The sequence below is a fragment of the Rhinopithecus roxellana genome, chromosome 4 (assembly GCF_007565055.1).
Source record: "Rhinopithecus roxellana isolate Shanxi Qingling chromosome 4, ASM756505v1, whole genome shotgun sequence".
NCBI lineage: Eukaryota > Metazoa > Chordata > Mammalia > Primates > Cercopithecidae > Rhinopithecus > Rhinopithecus roxellana.
This window is the reverse complement of record NC_044552.1, coordinates 81,693,456-81,708,698: the sequence shown is the minus strand read 5'-3', so window position 1 is coordinate 81,708,698 and position 15,243 is coordinate 81,693,456. Positions and strand designations below refer to the sequence as shown.

Genomic DNA, 15,243 nt, shown 5'->3' with positions numbered 1-15,243 from the left:
TTTATTACCAAAAGTTGTTTGTAAATCTGATATTTCATATGGAATCTTACTGAACAGCATTCAGGAGATGCCTTGTTGGCTAATTCCTCTTGAGTCTTTTTGCAAAGTAATTGTATTCTTTATTCCAACTATCTATTGTTTACATTTATGTATTGAGGGAGAACGTAGAGTTTAGTTTTGAGCATTTTTGTTTTAGTCATTCATTAAACATCAAGTGGAGATCTTGAGTGGCAATTAAGTTGTATCTGGAGTTCTGGAGAGAAAATGTATACTGGATTACTCAGGAATAGATGGGAAGTAAAGTTGTGAGACTGGATGAGAGATCACCAAGAAAATGAGTGTAAACAGACTTGCAAAGATCTGTGTTAGAATTATCAACACAGATTAAGACCCAACCAACTGAAGGAAAGGAATAAGATCAGCTCAAAATATTGGCAGAGGACAAGAACTAGTTGTTTTTCTTTTTAAAAAAAAAAAAAAAAGACAATGAATGAAACCTTCACATTACATTATATGCTAATACTATTCTCCTATATAAGGGGCTTGAGTATTGTGGATTTTGGTGTCTTAGGGTGGGGGTGGGAGGGTGGTTCCTGGAACCAGTCCCCCGTGGATATTAAGGGACTATTGTAAATTTACTGCCTTCTCTCTGGTTATTTTTCAGATTTACCTGTCTACTCCAGCATATCATTGCAGAGTACCAGATTTAATTTTAGCAATTCGTATTAAAGTCTAAAACATTTTTAAAGCTGATCAATAAAATGTAAAAGCTTTTTAATTCCATAAAATGGGGGGAGTTGGCACCAATATCATATTACTATGATGAACAATTCTGGGGCAGGAATATTTCCATGCCTCTATGCTAAAGAATACTTAGAACAAGCAAACATAGTTGTATGCTTGCTTTAGGAAATTCTCACTCATGATGGTGGAACAACTAAAATAGCTTATTTATCAAGACTGATTTTCCAAAAAGACTTGCTTCAGGACTCCCATTTCATCATTGTTACCAATCCAAAACTATTTTGTCAGTTCTAACCAGGTCCTCACCTTGAAAAACGTTGATTAAAGCCCACCCAACCCTAAAACCTTATAAATATCCTTCTCTGTCTTTCCTCTTCATGTTCTTCCTCACTGAAGTTAGTCTGCTAAACTTAGCTTTGCTAGATCAGTGAGGTTTTTTAATGTTGTTTGGAGAGTTGACAGTACATAAGCTAGTTATGCTGAATAATATAAGGGGAAGAAATCAAGAATTCAGAATCTTACATTTCTATTCTTATTTTTTAACTGTTTGCTAGTTTATCTGTATGGACATGCATCTATGACCAAGCTATGAAACCTCCATTCTTAGATTGAACTTCTTTCCTTCTCGCCTCCATTTATTTTTCTCATCTACCCCCACCCCCAGTCATGGGGTAGGGATAGTTGTCCTATTCCTTTTCTGTCTCCTAAAGTAGTTTACCCTGGTAGAAGTCTTGAAACCAGATTCTTATTTTATCTCATTTTAGTAGCTAGTATCCAAATCTCACCAGGTTTACATAAGAAATCGCAAAACAAAAGGAACCAACTGGGTATTTATCTACCAATGAAGATACTTTAAATAGCAATACATACAAGGTAATGATATAACTTTGTATGTTTTGACATAGAAAAGTAAACACTGTGATGGTAGGTGAAAGAGTGTATATATATTAACTCATTTTTAAATGCTTTCATGTGCCTCAGGAAAGAAGTAGATAATCACTTTATTTTTTTAAAATAAATATCTTTTATTACCTCTGCAATTAAAAAGTATTACACATTTTTAAAGATGAAACAATGAGAGAGACAACGATGACATACATCTGCCAAGTAGATGCTGATTTCAGAGAAGATTTTTTTCCCAGTTGGTTGAAAAGTATGAGTAGGGAAGGTAGTTACTGAAACTTTTAAAAAATTAAATTCTTAAAGTCTTGGTACCATCTTTTCCTAGAATATGGAATATATCTTTCTACTTGAACTTCTGAGATTCCTAAAGCAATACTGTTTAAACACTTACATTGTCACTAACAATGGATTTAAGTGAAAAAAAAAAAAAATCTCTGCCCTACAAACTTTGGCCTGTGAGCTAAATAAATACAAATACATAAAGAATGTGTATTGCCAGAGAGGCTTACTTTTGTTTAAAACTGATGTTATTAAAAGAATTACTACACTAGTTGATACCTAATATTGGATTTATCCAATTAAAGTTAAAATGTTCATGTTAAGAACAGCCAGTTTTAACAGGCTAAAATGAAGCTGGTCAAGCAATTTCACTAGAAACTAAGTCTTAAAAGGGTGAAATGAAAAGTGACACTGATGCTTTGTGATGACAGTCTCCTAATATCTTCGTTAATATCTTCTGTGGTGCTGTGAGCCTAGTGGTAGTCCCTAAATATAATGCAAAATGAAAATGGTGCTAGATTGCTCCTGTCTTAATTTAAAAAGCAGATTTGAATATGGACTATCAACTTCACACTTTCTACCCCATATTAAGCTTTTTCTGAAAGTATATAGCTAAGAAGATAACCTTCTTCAGGAGAATGTAGGTCATCTGGTTCTTTAGATGGAAGAACATGGGGCAGAGACCTTTAAGAAAAACTATGTGGTCCTTTTGTTTTATAGTCTAAAAATTTGGTAGTGAGGATGAGAAAGTTAAGGATAGTTAGATTTAGCTTAAAAGATTAATATAAGTCATCAACTCTACTAGAATTTTGATAATTTTGATAGCTTTATTTAGAAAGTTACCGTCTTTGTATAATACAATATTAAGTAATGACTGTGTTGCACTTCAGTCACCTTTCTAATATATTGACATATCTTTAGTAATACGGAGAACCACAATCCTGTTAGTCATGAAATTCTAAGATAAATTTGTAAATGTCTTAATTTCCAGTATTACATAGGTCATTTAATTTTACTTATCTATTATTCCTGTGCTTTGTCATTTAACAAATACTTATTGATGTCTGCTATGTGCCAGGTACTGTTCTAGGTGCTAGGGATACAGCAGTGAACAAAACACTCCAGTATCCCTGTCCCCGCTTATTTAATATAAGGAGACAGACAAATAAATATGTCAGGTGATAAGCATTATGGAGATAAATAAAGTGCCAAAGGAGATTAAGTGGTGTTCAGAAGGAGGAATGGTTTGAAATTTTAGATACAGGAGAAAGGGAATTCTTACTGGGAAGGTGACATGACTTTAAAAGAAGTGAGGAGCAAACACAGTATCTGGGGAGGAGTATTCTAGATAGTGTTAACAGCAAGTACACAGCAGGAGTATGCTTGAAGAGGCAGAGGAATAGCAAGCAGATAATTTTAAGGACGTCAGCTTTTACTTTCAAATGAAAAGTATCTGGAAGATTGTGAACAGAGGAATGGCATGATGTGACGTATGTTCTTACAGGATCACTCTGACTACTGTGTTGCATGTAGACCAAGGCTTGGAAACTTTTTTCTGTAAATAGCCAGATAGTAAATATTTCAGGCTTTGTGGGTCATGTAGTAGTCTATAATAACCACACAGCTCTACTATTGCAGCATGAAAACTGCCATAAACATTACTTAAGGGATGGCTGTACCTATGTTTCAATAAAACTTAAAATTGATAGGCTTGATTTGCCATGTGTGTCATAGTTTGCCTACCTCTGATACAGACCACAATGAGACAAGGGTAAAAGCAGGTTGACAGGAGGCTTTTGCAGTAATCCAAGGGAGAGCTTATGGTGGTAGTGACAGTGGCAAAAAGTGGTCAGAATCTGGATGTATTTTGAAGGTAGAGCCAATAGTATTTGCTTGGTAGAGAGTTTGAGAGAGACATAAAGAGAAGGGAGTCAGGGGTGATGCCCATGTTTTTAAGAGTTTGAATTAGAAAGTATTTGTTTAATATTTCACATTCTCATTTTGATAGTATCTGTAATAATTATCTTTAAAATTTATGTGTACCTATACATTTATTTTTTCCTTTGGTCCTATTTGAGTTTGTTTTGTTCTGGGTATTCCTTCATAGAGAACTAATAGTGTAACCTATGAAGTTCTGAGCACTGCCACTGGTTACTGAACATTATCTCATTAGGCTTCCCTTATGGATGAAAGCACATGTGTAGCTGTGATGTGGTATGTAGGTTAGGGTGTTCCCTCAAGGCCAAGGAAGAAAAAATAAAGATGCTACCTGTTAGCTATGTATGGGAAGCTCTGCATGAGAATAATTAATCATGTAAAACTAATATAAAGAACTTTGCTTTATTTTGGTAATGTATTTATAAGAATGTTTACAATGAATAGCTCTTGGGGAAGATAGTACAAAATATTAGATAAGGACTTTGGACTACACTGACTTAAGTATTTCATATACTACCACATTCTTCAAAGTAGTTATTTGCTTCTTCTCCACCCCTAATCAGTTACTAAGAACTGCAGAGTTTTTTTGTTTGTTTGTTTTGTTGTGTTGTGTTGTGTTGTGTTTGCTATAATGACCCTCACATCCCATTTTCATCATGTCTCACTTAAATTATTCTACCTTTTAGTGATTTTACCTTAACTTAGAGTAAAAGAAAGGTTATCAAACTTGCATGCATCAAAATCACTTGGAAGATTTGTGAAACCAAGATTGCAAAGTTGTATGTGTGTTTTTGTTTGTTTGTTTTCGAGACGGAGTCTCACTCTTGTTGCCCAGGCTGGAGTGCAGTGACGCGATCTCGGCTCACTGCAGCCTCTGCCTCCCGGGTTCCAGCGATTCTCCTGCCTCAGCCTCCTGAGTAGCTGGGATTACAGGCACGTGCCACCACTCCTGGCTAATTTTTGTATTTTTAGTAGTGACAGGGTTTCACCATGTTGCCAGGCTGGTCCTGAACTCCTGACCTCAGGTGATCCGCCCACCTCAGCCTCCCAAAGTGCTGGGGTTACAGGCATGAGCCACCATGCCTGACCCAAAGTTTTTGATATAGTGGATTTGAGGTGGGACCCTAGAATTTTCTGGTCTGGGAACCACACTGTGGAAACCACTCTTCCAAAGTACTCTGATAATGCCATTTCTCTAGTAAAAACTGTAAGTGCTCCCCTCACATCATCTGATAAATTCAGTCTAGGATTTAAGGACTACTATTATTTAACCCTTACAAGTCTCTAGCTTTTTTTCATACATGTTCTGGACATGGCCAGATTCTTACCTACCTTTGCTTTTCAATGATTTATTTTTGAAACATCACAAGAAGTCTTCGCCCTACCCCTCCCATTTTCATCAGTCAGAATCCTGATCTTCTTACAAGGTTAATTTCTAACTCAGCCTTCTTTTTTGAATCTCCAAACGTGTGTGCTCTCTTTTTTCCTCTGAATTCCCATAGCACATATACTTTTTATAACATTACCTTATTCTCTCTCAGTGTATAGTCTTTATATATCTTATCTCTATTCTACCTTTTTATAGAAATGTAAGTTCCTTAAGGATAAGAAAATATCTTTGTCTACCTTAAACATTTGTAGAATTGAACCACTTTTTAAAATTTGTTCCTTTGTCTTTTCTCTTTTTAAATAGTATTATTAAAGTAACATAAGATGTTAGTATGCCTAATATTTTCTAGCTTCTTGCTCACTTTATCTGTTGGATGAAACCCATTGTATTAACCGGAAAACTTCCTTCTGGGAACCTACTGACTTCCTGTTTTTATTTGGATTAATTCCTTTCTGATTCTGCTGCTCAGCTTTACAAATCATAATTATATATAATAATGCTACAGTTTCTGTCCATTAGACTTCTGATGCATTGTAAATCATATCTTCTTTTTTGATGAATTCTCCCAAGCCCTTTGTTTTACTAGGGTAAAAATTAAAATTCGTTATATGAAATACATATCTGAAAAGTACTCATATATCTGAAAAGTATTCTGTCCTCACAATTAATGGATAGTTTGGTTGTGCTTAGAATTCTACATGAGAAGTCATTTCCTCTTAGAACTTTAAAGGCATTATGTTATCTTCTACTTTCATTTTAACTGGTAAGAAATCTAATGCCAATTTATTTTTTCTTCTGAAGCTACTTTATGGTTTCTTTCTATTTTCTCTTTTCTCCTTGGGGAGTTCTTTTTTATTATTTATTGAATATCTTCAGTTGATCATTTGTATTATCTCATTTTCATATTTTCTGCCTACCATTTGCTCTATATTCTTTGGTATGTATTCAGCTTTGTCAACCATATTATGAATTTTAATTTCATATAATAGAATGTTATTTTCCCTGAGTATTTTGTTGTTCTGATTGTTCTTTTCAAGCATCCTTATTTTATGGATGTAATATCTTTAATACCTGAAGATACTAAACATTTTTCTTAATGGTTTCCTTTAAGTAAAATTATAATTTTGGTTATCCTAGTACAGTTATTTATCTTGTTTTCTTTTTCCCTCATGCTGATAGTTTTCTACATATATTTGATGATCCGTTCACATTTATGCTAACTTGTATTTAAATATCAGGAACTGGGAAGCCTCATTGCTGGTAACTCTGTGCATGCGTCTGGGACCTCTTGATCATCATATTTTAAAATAAATGGGAGGAAAACCATCTGTTTTACTGGAGACCTTTTAAATGTGGCCTTCCATCTTCCAGATTATGGTTGGAACCTCTCATCAGCTGATGGTTCTACTTCCATTCTCTTTGCTGATAAAGGATTGCTCCTCTCTTTATTCCTAGACTAGAACGGTAATGAGGTCCTGAGAAGGATAAGAAACAAATGACTGTGCTAAGTCTGTTATCTTGAACCAGAAAGCTGTGTTTTCAACAGGTTAAAATTGTTTTGTTTTGTTTTGTTTTTGTGGTTAAATACTATACATTTCTGGTCTTTTATTTGACAATAAGTTTGTGTTAATAACCTCATTTGATTTGATTGTAGTAAACCCATAAGATGTGTAGCACAATAGTAGAGTGATGAGATAGAATTATTTCTAAGAAGTGCCATACTTTGGTCTCCAGCATCTATATTTAACTTCGTATAACTGAACAGAGAACAGCCCAAGAATCTAATGCCGCCCAAATGGCAGCTTATTAATTTACCATAGAAAGTTTAGCTATTAAATAAACTAGATGATCAGGGTTAGTGAATTATCACCAGAGAGAAAGAATTTGCATGGAAAATCAAATGTATAGTCATATGATGTCTAGGTAAACATGAAGTTAGAAAGAGGGCCTCAGTGATCTTATTGGCTGGTATCTAGCTGAGATAGCCTGATGTATTGTGTCTATTGTCAAGCAAGATTGTGATACAGACTGGAAAATTGAGTATTGATCAGAGCATCATTTTTCTTGGATGTTGCTGGAGATCCAGAAAGTCTCCTGATGTTGAGGTTCTTTTCCTGGGTGACATTGCAATTGTGTTGATAGAAGTTTAACTAAAATAGTATAGAAAAATTAATTAGCTGTGTGCTTTCTCAGTTCTCCAGTATCTACAGCAAAGCCAACCTAAATAATTTTGTGAAACTTCTCAGCTACTCACAGATTATTGCTTAAGGTGGCTAACTCTGAAAACATCAATCTAATCTTTTCTTTCAAATGCAGATTTCTGTCTGAATTCCCAGAAATTTGATCTAGCACCATATACCACACATATCTGTATGTCACTTACAAAGAAACTGATGTTTAGAAGCTAAATGAATTACCTCAAGGGTCTCATAGTATATTAGTGTCAGACTCAACTAAATCTCAGTTTTCTATCTTTAACTTTAATATTTTCTTGTATATCCATTTAAACTACTTTTATCAAAAGATAAAGTAATAGAAGACAATTGCTTTATATCTGACTATCCTTGGAAAATTACAACCAGCAGCTAGTAAGTCTCAGTAATTTAGAGTTCACTGATACAGATTGTGATTATACAATTTCTACATTTTATATGCTAATACTTACCTGTACTCCCTTTTAATGAGTGTTATATGGCCAATTAGTAATAAAATGAAATTAGTAACATTCTTTCTTAAAAGGCAAATATATATTTTAGCACCTTGGAAATGCTTTAAGCTTACTTAAATATAACCAGAGCTCAACACAAATTATACTAGTTCTTAAAAATGGTTACTCTGAAACTTATTCTTAAGTGCAAAACATTTGGCAAATATCTTTATTAGCCTGATACAGTTTGTGTATTCTTAACGTATAAGAAAACTGTGTCCTTCAAAATTTCTGTGAGTTTTGACATTCATCAGTTCTCTTCCCCTTTACCTACATCTCTCAGTGAGATTTAACAAAACATTGATTTAACTCTATACCACTTGTTAAATTTTAATATAAATATACAACTTTGGTTTTTATTATATATTTTCATTTTTTCTGCCTTCCCATTTATTTGGATGTATTTCATTAGTTTCCTAAAACTTTTTACGTGTATGTATTCCATCTGACAGTAAAACATTAGGATTTTATATCCTAAAAATTTCTCAGATCCCAACTTTTTTCTTCCCATCCCTGAGCTCATTTTTCCAGTTGTATCGTCTTCTAACTTGGTAAACCTCTTTCTGCTTTCAGTCTCCTCTTCTAGTCTGTACTCCACTCATGTTATTCTTTCTTAAAACCATTCGATAAATAATTTGAAATCATGTCACAATAAAATCCAAGCTCCTTACCCTGTATACAGTTAAGATATATATGTTCATTATAAATATTCAATAGTAGCAAGACCCTAATCAGGAACCAATTGGCACAGTCATGGGCAACCAAGAGCTATGAAGTGGCTTCTAAATAGTCCAGGCTTCTAACAGATTTTTTGGTCACTAGTCAAATAAAATGCTTGTTTTAAAATTATTCTCCATATTACATGAGTTTTCTCAAATGTCTTCTATATATATATACACACACATATGTAACATAAGTCTTTGTTTTATAAAATGCAAATATAGAGTAATTAATTATAAATTGATTTCAAGTGAAGTTTTAACATGATGACTCAGTTGTGGCTTAAACAGTAAATGTTTTTAAAATACGTATTTAAAACAAAAGGTATTATTTATTCTACTTAACCAAAGTTACCTTAGTGGCAGTCAAGATGCATTAAAAGTGACATAACAAAGGAAACAGAAAATATATAATGTAAAATTTATCAGGTAAATCCTTAAAGACTACTGTTAAATTACAAAAAATAATGGTGTACTTGCATTTCCTATTATTTCTCTGTTTGATGATATGTGAGAAGAGATGAAGGAATGGTGGTAGTAGCAGGATTCAAAAGTCTTTTGATTTTATTCATATGCTTCAGATGCCCCTTTTTGGCCCTTTTAATTCTTATTATTTTTGTATGGCCACTTTCTCATCAGAAAAAAAATTATCTGAGCCTCCCTCCCCCATGTTTAGTTTTCATTGTTAACATCTAATCTTTAGTTTAATTGGAAGTTTAATCTTTAATTCAATTATATGTTCTTTTGAAGAAGAACAGTCAGAAGTTTCTGGAATACTCCTGATTTTAGAACACAATTCCTAAATGAAGTATCCAACAATTTAAATTTACTTTGAAGGTAAAACCAAATTCAGAACCTTTATTGTGATTTTCTTAGTTAGATAATTGTAGAAAGAAATCTATAGATCTCCTAGATATCTGTGATTCAGGTGAGCAGCTGGAAGATAGCAGATGGTGAAGAACGGCACTCCCCTCCATTTATTCAGCGTGGAATCGTCACTTGAATAGGAAATATATGTGTGTGTCTTATTAGCAAAATTTTTATATGGGTATATCCCAGTTAATAGAAACAAAATGATATATATGGACAAAGATGAATATAAAGAGCTTTTACTTATTGTATGTGTGAATTTTTAACCTACTATCATTTTTCAACAACAATGCAGAATGATGGTACCTTTTTATGGTATTTTAAAAGGCTTGTGTCGAAGTCCACAACCTTTAAAAAAGGTAAACATATAAAATAGTGTGATCAAAAAAATATTGAAGATATGGTTTTGGTGATGGGCAAGAGTCAGAGAGTATAAGCCAATTTAAAATGTCACTAAGTGGATTATTAGATGTCTGGAGAAGAATGATTTGATTTATCTTGCTTCTGCCAGTTCAGTCTCTGTTTTGTTAGCCCTGTTCTGGCCCTGAAATTTCTAATTTAGTCAAGTTCTGACTCCCAAAATATCTTTAAGTATGGAAATGAGTAATAGAACTTTTATTTTTTAAGTTGAGTTTTTCACAGGCTTGTACTTGTAAATTGAAGCTAAAGTAATACTTAAACCATGAATGATACCATTCTTGTTTTTAAAATAATTATGAAAAGGCGTTTTTTTGGGTAGCTCCAAGCCTGTCCCACTCGTCATTTTTGAAACATTCAAATTGGTTATTTAAAGGTGTATTACTATGTAGCAGTGTATCCTGATACTGATAATAGAAATTTGAATTTTGCTAAATCCATTTGTGTCTGTTTCAATTGTAGAGACAGAAAAATAATGGGCATGCACAGAGTAGTCATGGTATTAGTGACTAACCAATTATTTTCCTACTATTGGACATGAATGTCTGAAATCTCAGGAGTTACAACCATTTGAGCAACTCTTCACAGTTGTTCGCTATACCTTGCAGAGGAAAAAGGAAGAAAATTAATATTAAGCCCCACTTTGCGTGGGGCTTTTGATATATATATGTCATATGATCTTTATAGCAATTCTGTGGGGAAAGATAGTGATATCCTCTTTTTATAAGTCCACAGGTTCCACAGTTCAGATCTGCCTGTACACATGGCAAAAAAGTGACCAAATGCTATTCACCTGCAAGTCTGTCAGAGTCCAGAGCCTCGGCTCTTCGTTCACCATGCTGGACATTATAGTTATGCTTTAATTTCAATATATATTCAGTTTTGTCATTTTTATACCCTTGGAATCTTGTCAGATTTTAATTTTTAAAAATTAGAAAATGGGCTGTTTAACAATATGAATTTTAAATAAAATAACTGCTTTTAAATTTATTTTACGTCAATAGTCATTGAATATGAATGAATTTGAATACTCCAGTGGTACTTCAGGATACTCAGTATATCTACTGAAAAAAATGACAAATTGAATAGCTGTATCACTGTGAAGTAAGTTCTATAATAAAAGAATAAAATGTGGTGGGAGCACAAAGTAAATGACAAATAAATTTTCTATCTAGGAGTCTCTGCTGTGAGTCTGAACTCCCAGCACCTAGTGTAAAGTTGTAATCATCTCTGGTAACTATAGGAGACAGAAATATGTTCAGCTAATGCTGCTTAAAGACTCTCTAGTTTTCTTAGAAAACTGTGACTATTCCTTCTAGACTTTTCTGTTGGTAAAGAGAAGAAAGACTCTGAAGGGAGCCTTTGGGGTATCAATAGACAGGAATTAGATTGGTAGTCCTTGCTCCTAAAAGGAAGAGGTTGCTTCTTTATTCAGCTGTGTTTTTTGTTTTTGTTTTTTTATCAGAAAGAGACAGGTTTGTTCAGTTTAGTATTGAGCAATTCAGAAGTAAATGTTGAAGTACAGTGGAAGGGTTTAGAGTAGATGAAATTTAGATTATCTAAATCTTTACATAACATATCTGAAGCTTTATATAACAAGTATTGTATGTTTATAAAATATAACTTTAATGCTATTTTCAGAAAACCATGTGATAGGAACAAAAAAAGTGTTATTAGATCCCTTGTGTAATAAGCTGGACTGTGTAGCCCTCAGCTCAATTTTATGTTTTGAGAGAAAATAACACTTACTTATTGAAGCTGAGAAGAGAGCTCAGAAAAATAGAAATAAAAGGTGTATTTTCTTGATTAGCAATAGGATATGAGATTGGTCTCCTAATTGCATGTAGGATCTTTTTGCCATTGTCCATTTTGAATACAAATATGCAGAAATTATAATTTATTTTGTAATTAACAGACTGAAAAGAAATTGCTTTGTAAGATAAGGATTTTCTTCTGTAAAACATAAAGGGCTTCTGAAATTTGTGAGGTTGGTATCCTCTATTAGGTGCAGCATATATAATTTTTCACTCAATTACATAATATAGTTGACCCTTGAACAACACGAGTTTGAACTGCATGGGTTCACTTATGCTGGATTTTTTTTTTCAATAAAAGTTGCAGTTGCCTCTCCTGCCTTCTATTCTACTTCCTTCACCTCTTCCACCTCTGCCACCTGAGACAGCAAAACCAACCCCTCCTCCTCTCCATCCTTCCCCTCCCCCTCAGCCAATTCAATGTAAAGAGAAAGAGGATAAAGACCTTTATGATAATATACTTCCACTTAATGAATAGTAAATATATTTTCACTGTTTATGATTTTCTTAACATTTTCTTTTCTCTAGCTTTATTGTAAGATCACAGTATGTAATACACATAGCATACAAAATATGTGTCAATCAATAGTTCGTGTTATCAGTAAGGCCTCCAGAAAACACCAGGCTATTTAGTAGTTACGTTTTGGAGGAGTCAAAAGTTATATGTGGATTTTTGACTGTGTGTGGTGGTTGGCACCTCTAACTTGTTTTGTTTGAGGGTCAACTGTATTATGTTGCCACAGGCCTTTCTGAATGGCTTGAATAAATATTTCCTGAGACATCATTTACTAGGTATGTGTCAATATGTGTAGATGACTTTGTAACTAATGGAAATAATGTATTTGTACAAAACTGTTATGGGGTTAACACAAATACCAAATAACCAGTCTGCTACTTTCTCTTTAAGAGTTACATTTTATTTGAAGGGGAAAAATATATGATTTATTTTTAATTACAGCTGTAATGCTATATAAAGTTCAAACAGGAATCACATCAGTAAATAGTGATTTTCTTATTTCTTTATAAGAAGTAATCATCCATTCAATAGAAGTCATAAAAAGATAAAAGCTGAAAGAAACCTCTCAAGCTTTAGCTGCAGTGAGAATTGATTTCTTAGAAAAGTGTGTTGGGGGCCGGGCGCGGTGGCTCACGCCTGTAATCCCAGCACTTTGGGAGGCCGAGACGGGCGGATCACAAGGTCAGGAGATCGAGACCATGGTGAAACCCACACACTGTAACAGGTTAAGTACTTTGAACTGAAGGATATTGGAAGAGCCCCAGAAGCAAAGTATCCTTTCAACCTTCCCTTGCCCTTCTTTCTTCTGTTCCCCTTTCTCTCCCAAGCAGACCATAGAAACTAGAATTTCTCTTCCCCCAACCATGTCATAGAAATTAGAACCCCACTTTCCCAAAGCCAACCATAAACCTAGAAATATTATTCTAACCTTCCCCTGCCTTTCTATGTAGGGGCTGGCCCTAAAGAAATTCTATGACCTACCTTGTCTGATAGTAGGTCGTAAGACCCTCATTCCAGAAGGAGTTCTGCCCTGTACCTTGAAGGAGGGGATGCTATGTGAAAGACCAAGAAGAATCTGAACATACAGACCTTGCTGGCTTTCCTCCCTCAGTCTGTTACCATTCAGTTATACACTTTTGTCCAATTACTCTCTATTCTTAGCTCTCCATTCTTCATTGACTAAGCATGAAAATACAGTGTTCCCCTGAGTCTTCATTTCTGAAGCCTCCTGTGTCATGAAAAACTGATTAAATAAATTTGTTATGCTTTTCTCTTGTTAACCTGTCTTCTGTTATAGGAGTGTTGGCCATGAAACTTACAGTGGGTGAGGAAAGGTATTAGACCTTTCTGCTCCTACAAGTGCAACTTGATACTAACCACATCTGATTACTTTATTCTTTTTTCTTGATGTTCATCAGGAAAACTTTTTTTTGTTTTAGGATATGTCTGACACTCCAAGTAAAAATGATTCTTCTATTTCCAATAAAGCAGACTAGCCAAAATAATTTTTTTATACTTAAGATCTGGATTGCATTGGTGGCATTCATTTTTTTTAAAATATGTCATATTAGTTGGCAGTTTTTAACACTACATTAAGGTGGTTGAAAGAGTGGGCTTTGGAGAGAGACCTAAGTTTCAGTCCCATCTCTGACACTTGTTAGCCATATGATCTTGGTCATTAGCTTTGGTTAATAATCTTTTAGAGAAAGTATTAATCATCAGTTTTATAAAAGAACCTATTTCACCATAGTCTTTTATTTGCTTTTACAGATCAGTGTACTGTTACCCGGACATACCTATTCCTTCACAAGTTCTGGTTCTTCAGTGCTGCTTACTATTTTGGTAACTGGGCCTTTCTTGGGGTAAGTACAGATAGCCAAGGCATGATTTCACTTTCTTTTATAAATTATAGTTAAATGTGTAAACTTTTTGTATCTTAGTAGTCCATTTGTATCATGGTACTGTCATTGAATTTTAAAGCATTACTTTCCAAATGATTTTAAATTTGAAAAGTAACACATAGCTTATTTAAATTTACAGGTATTCTTGATTGGATTAATTGTATCCTGTTGTAAAGGGAAGAAATCGGTTATTGAAGGAGTAGATGAAGATTCAGACATAAGTGATGATGAGCCCTCTGTTTATTCTGTTTGACAGCCTTCTGTGTCTTAAAGGTTTTATAATGCTGACTGAATATCTGTTATGCATTTTTAAAGTGTTAGACTGACATTAGGATGAGCTAACTAGCTTTCATCAAAAATGGGAGCATGGCTATAAAACAACTATATTTTATTATATGTTTTCAGAAGTAACATTGTATGATAGATTAACATTTTAAATTACCATAATAATGCTATGTAAATATAAAACTTCTGGCTTTGTGAGGGAATGTTTGTGCAAAATTTTTTCCTCTAATGTATAATAGTGTTTAATTAAAAATCTTCCAGAATTAATATTCCCTTTTGTCACTTTTTAAAAACGTAATAAATCATTTGTATCTGTGCCTTAGGTTCTCCAGAGTGATGTGGAATTTTAAAGTATCTCTCTCTGATTGCCTCCAAATAAAATGTACAATATAGCTGATGAATGTTACTCCCGTATGCAACTTGTTTTCAGTTTTCTCCCTAAAATGTTTAGCACCACTCAAGTAGATTTCATGAAAAGATTTCAAACTCTCCTTAGTGCTATAAGAGCATGGCATTCCAAGATGTGTTATATTGTTCATATGTCAGTCCATTAGATATCTTACAACCCCTACAGTATTTAAGGCATACATATTGTTATAGGTAGCTTTTGTTTTGTATCTGACCTCAAAATTTGTATTCCAATATAAATGGGTATTGTCAAGAATAATTAATCCTGAAAAAAATCAGTTTATGGATTAATTTAAAATATATGGCATCATATTTTGGTTTTAGAGATACTTTTTCATTCTAAAGATTTGA

At 33.7% G+C, this 15,243-nt stretch overlaps 1 protein-coding gene across 2 annotated transcripts in view; it reads left to right on the top strand.

Annotated features, from left to right (window-relative positions):
* Positions 1-14,806, top strand: part of LMBRD1 (LMBR1 domain containing 1) — a 130,819-nt gene extending 116,013 nt beyond the window's left edge. For both annotated transcript variants that reach the window (XM_030928612.1, XM_030928613.1), the window contains exons 15-16: positions 14,069-14,160; positions 14,339-14,806. In XM_030928612.1, the coding sequence (XP_030784472.1) occupies positions 14,069-14,160; positions 14,339-14,452 (206 nt within the window). In that variant the 3' untranslated portion in view covers positions 14,453-14,806. The remainder of the gene's footprint in view (positions 1-14,068; positions 14,161-14,338) is intronic.
* The last annotated feature ends 437 nt before the right edge of the window (positions 14,807-15,243 follow it).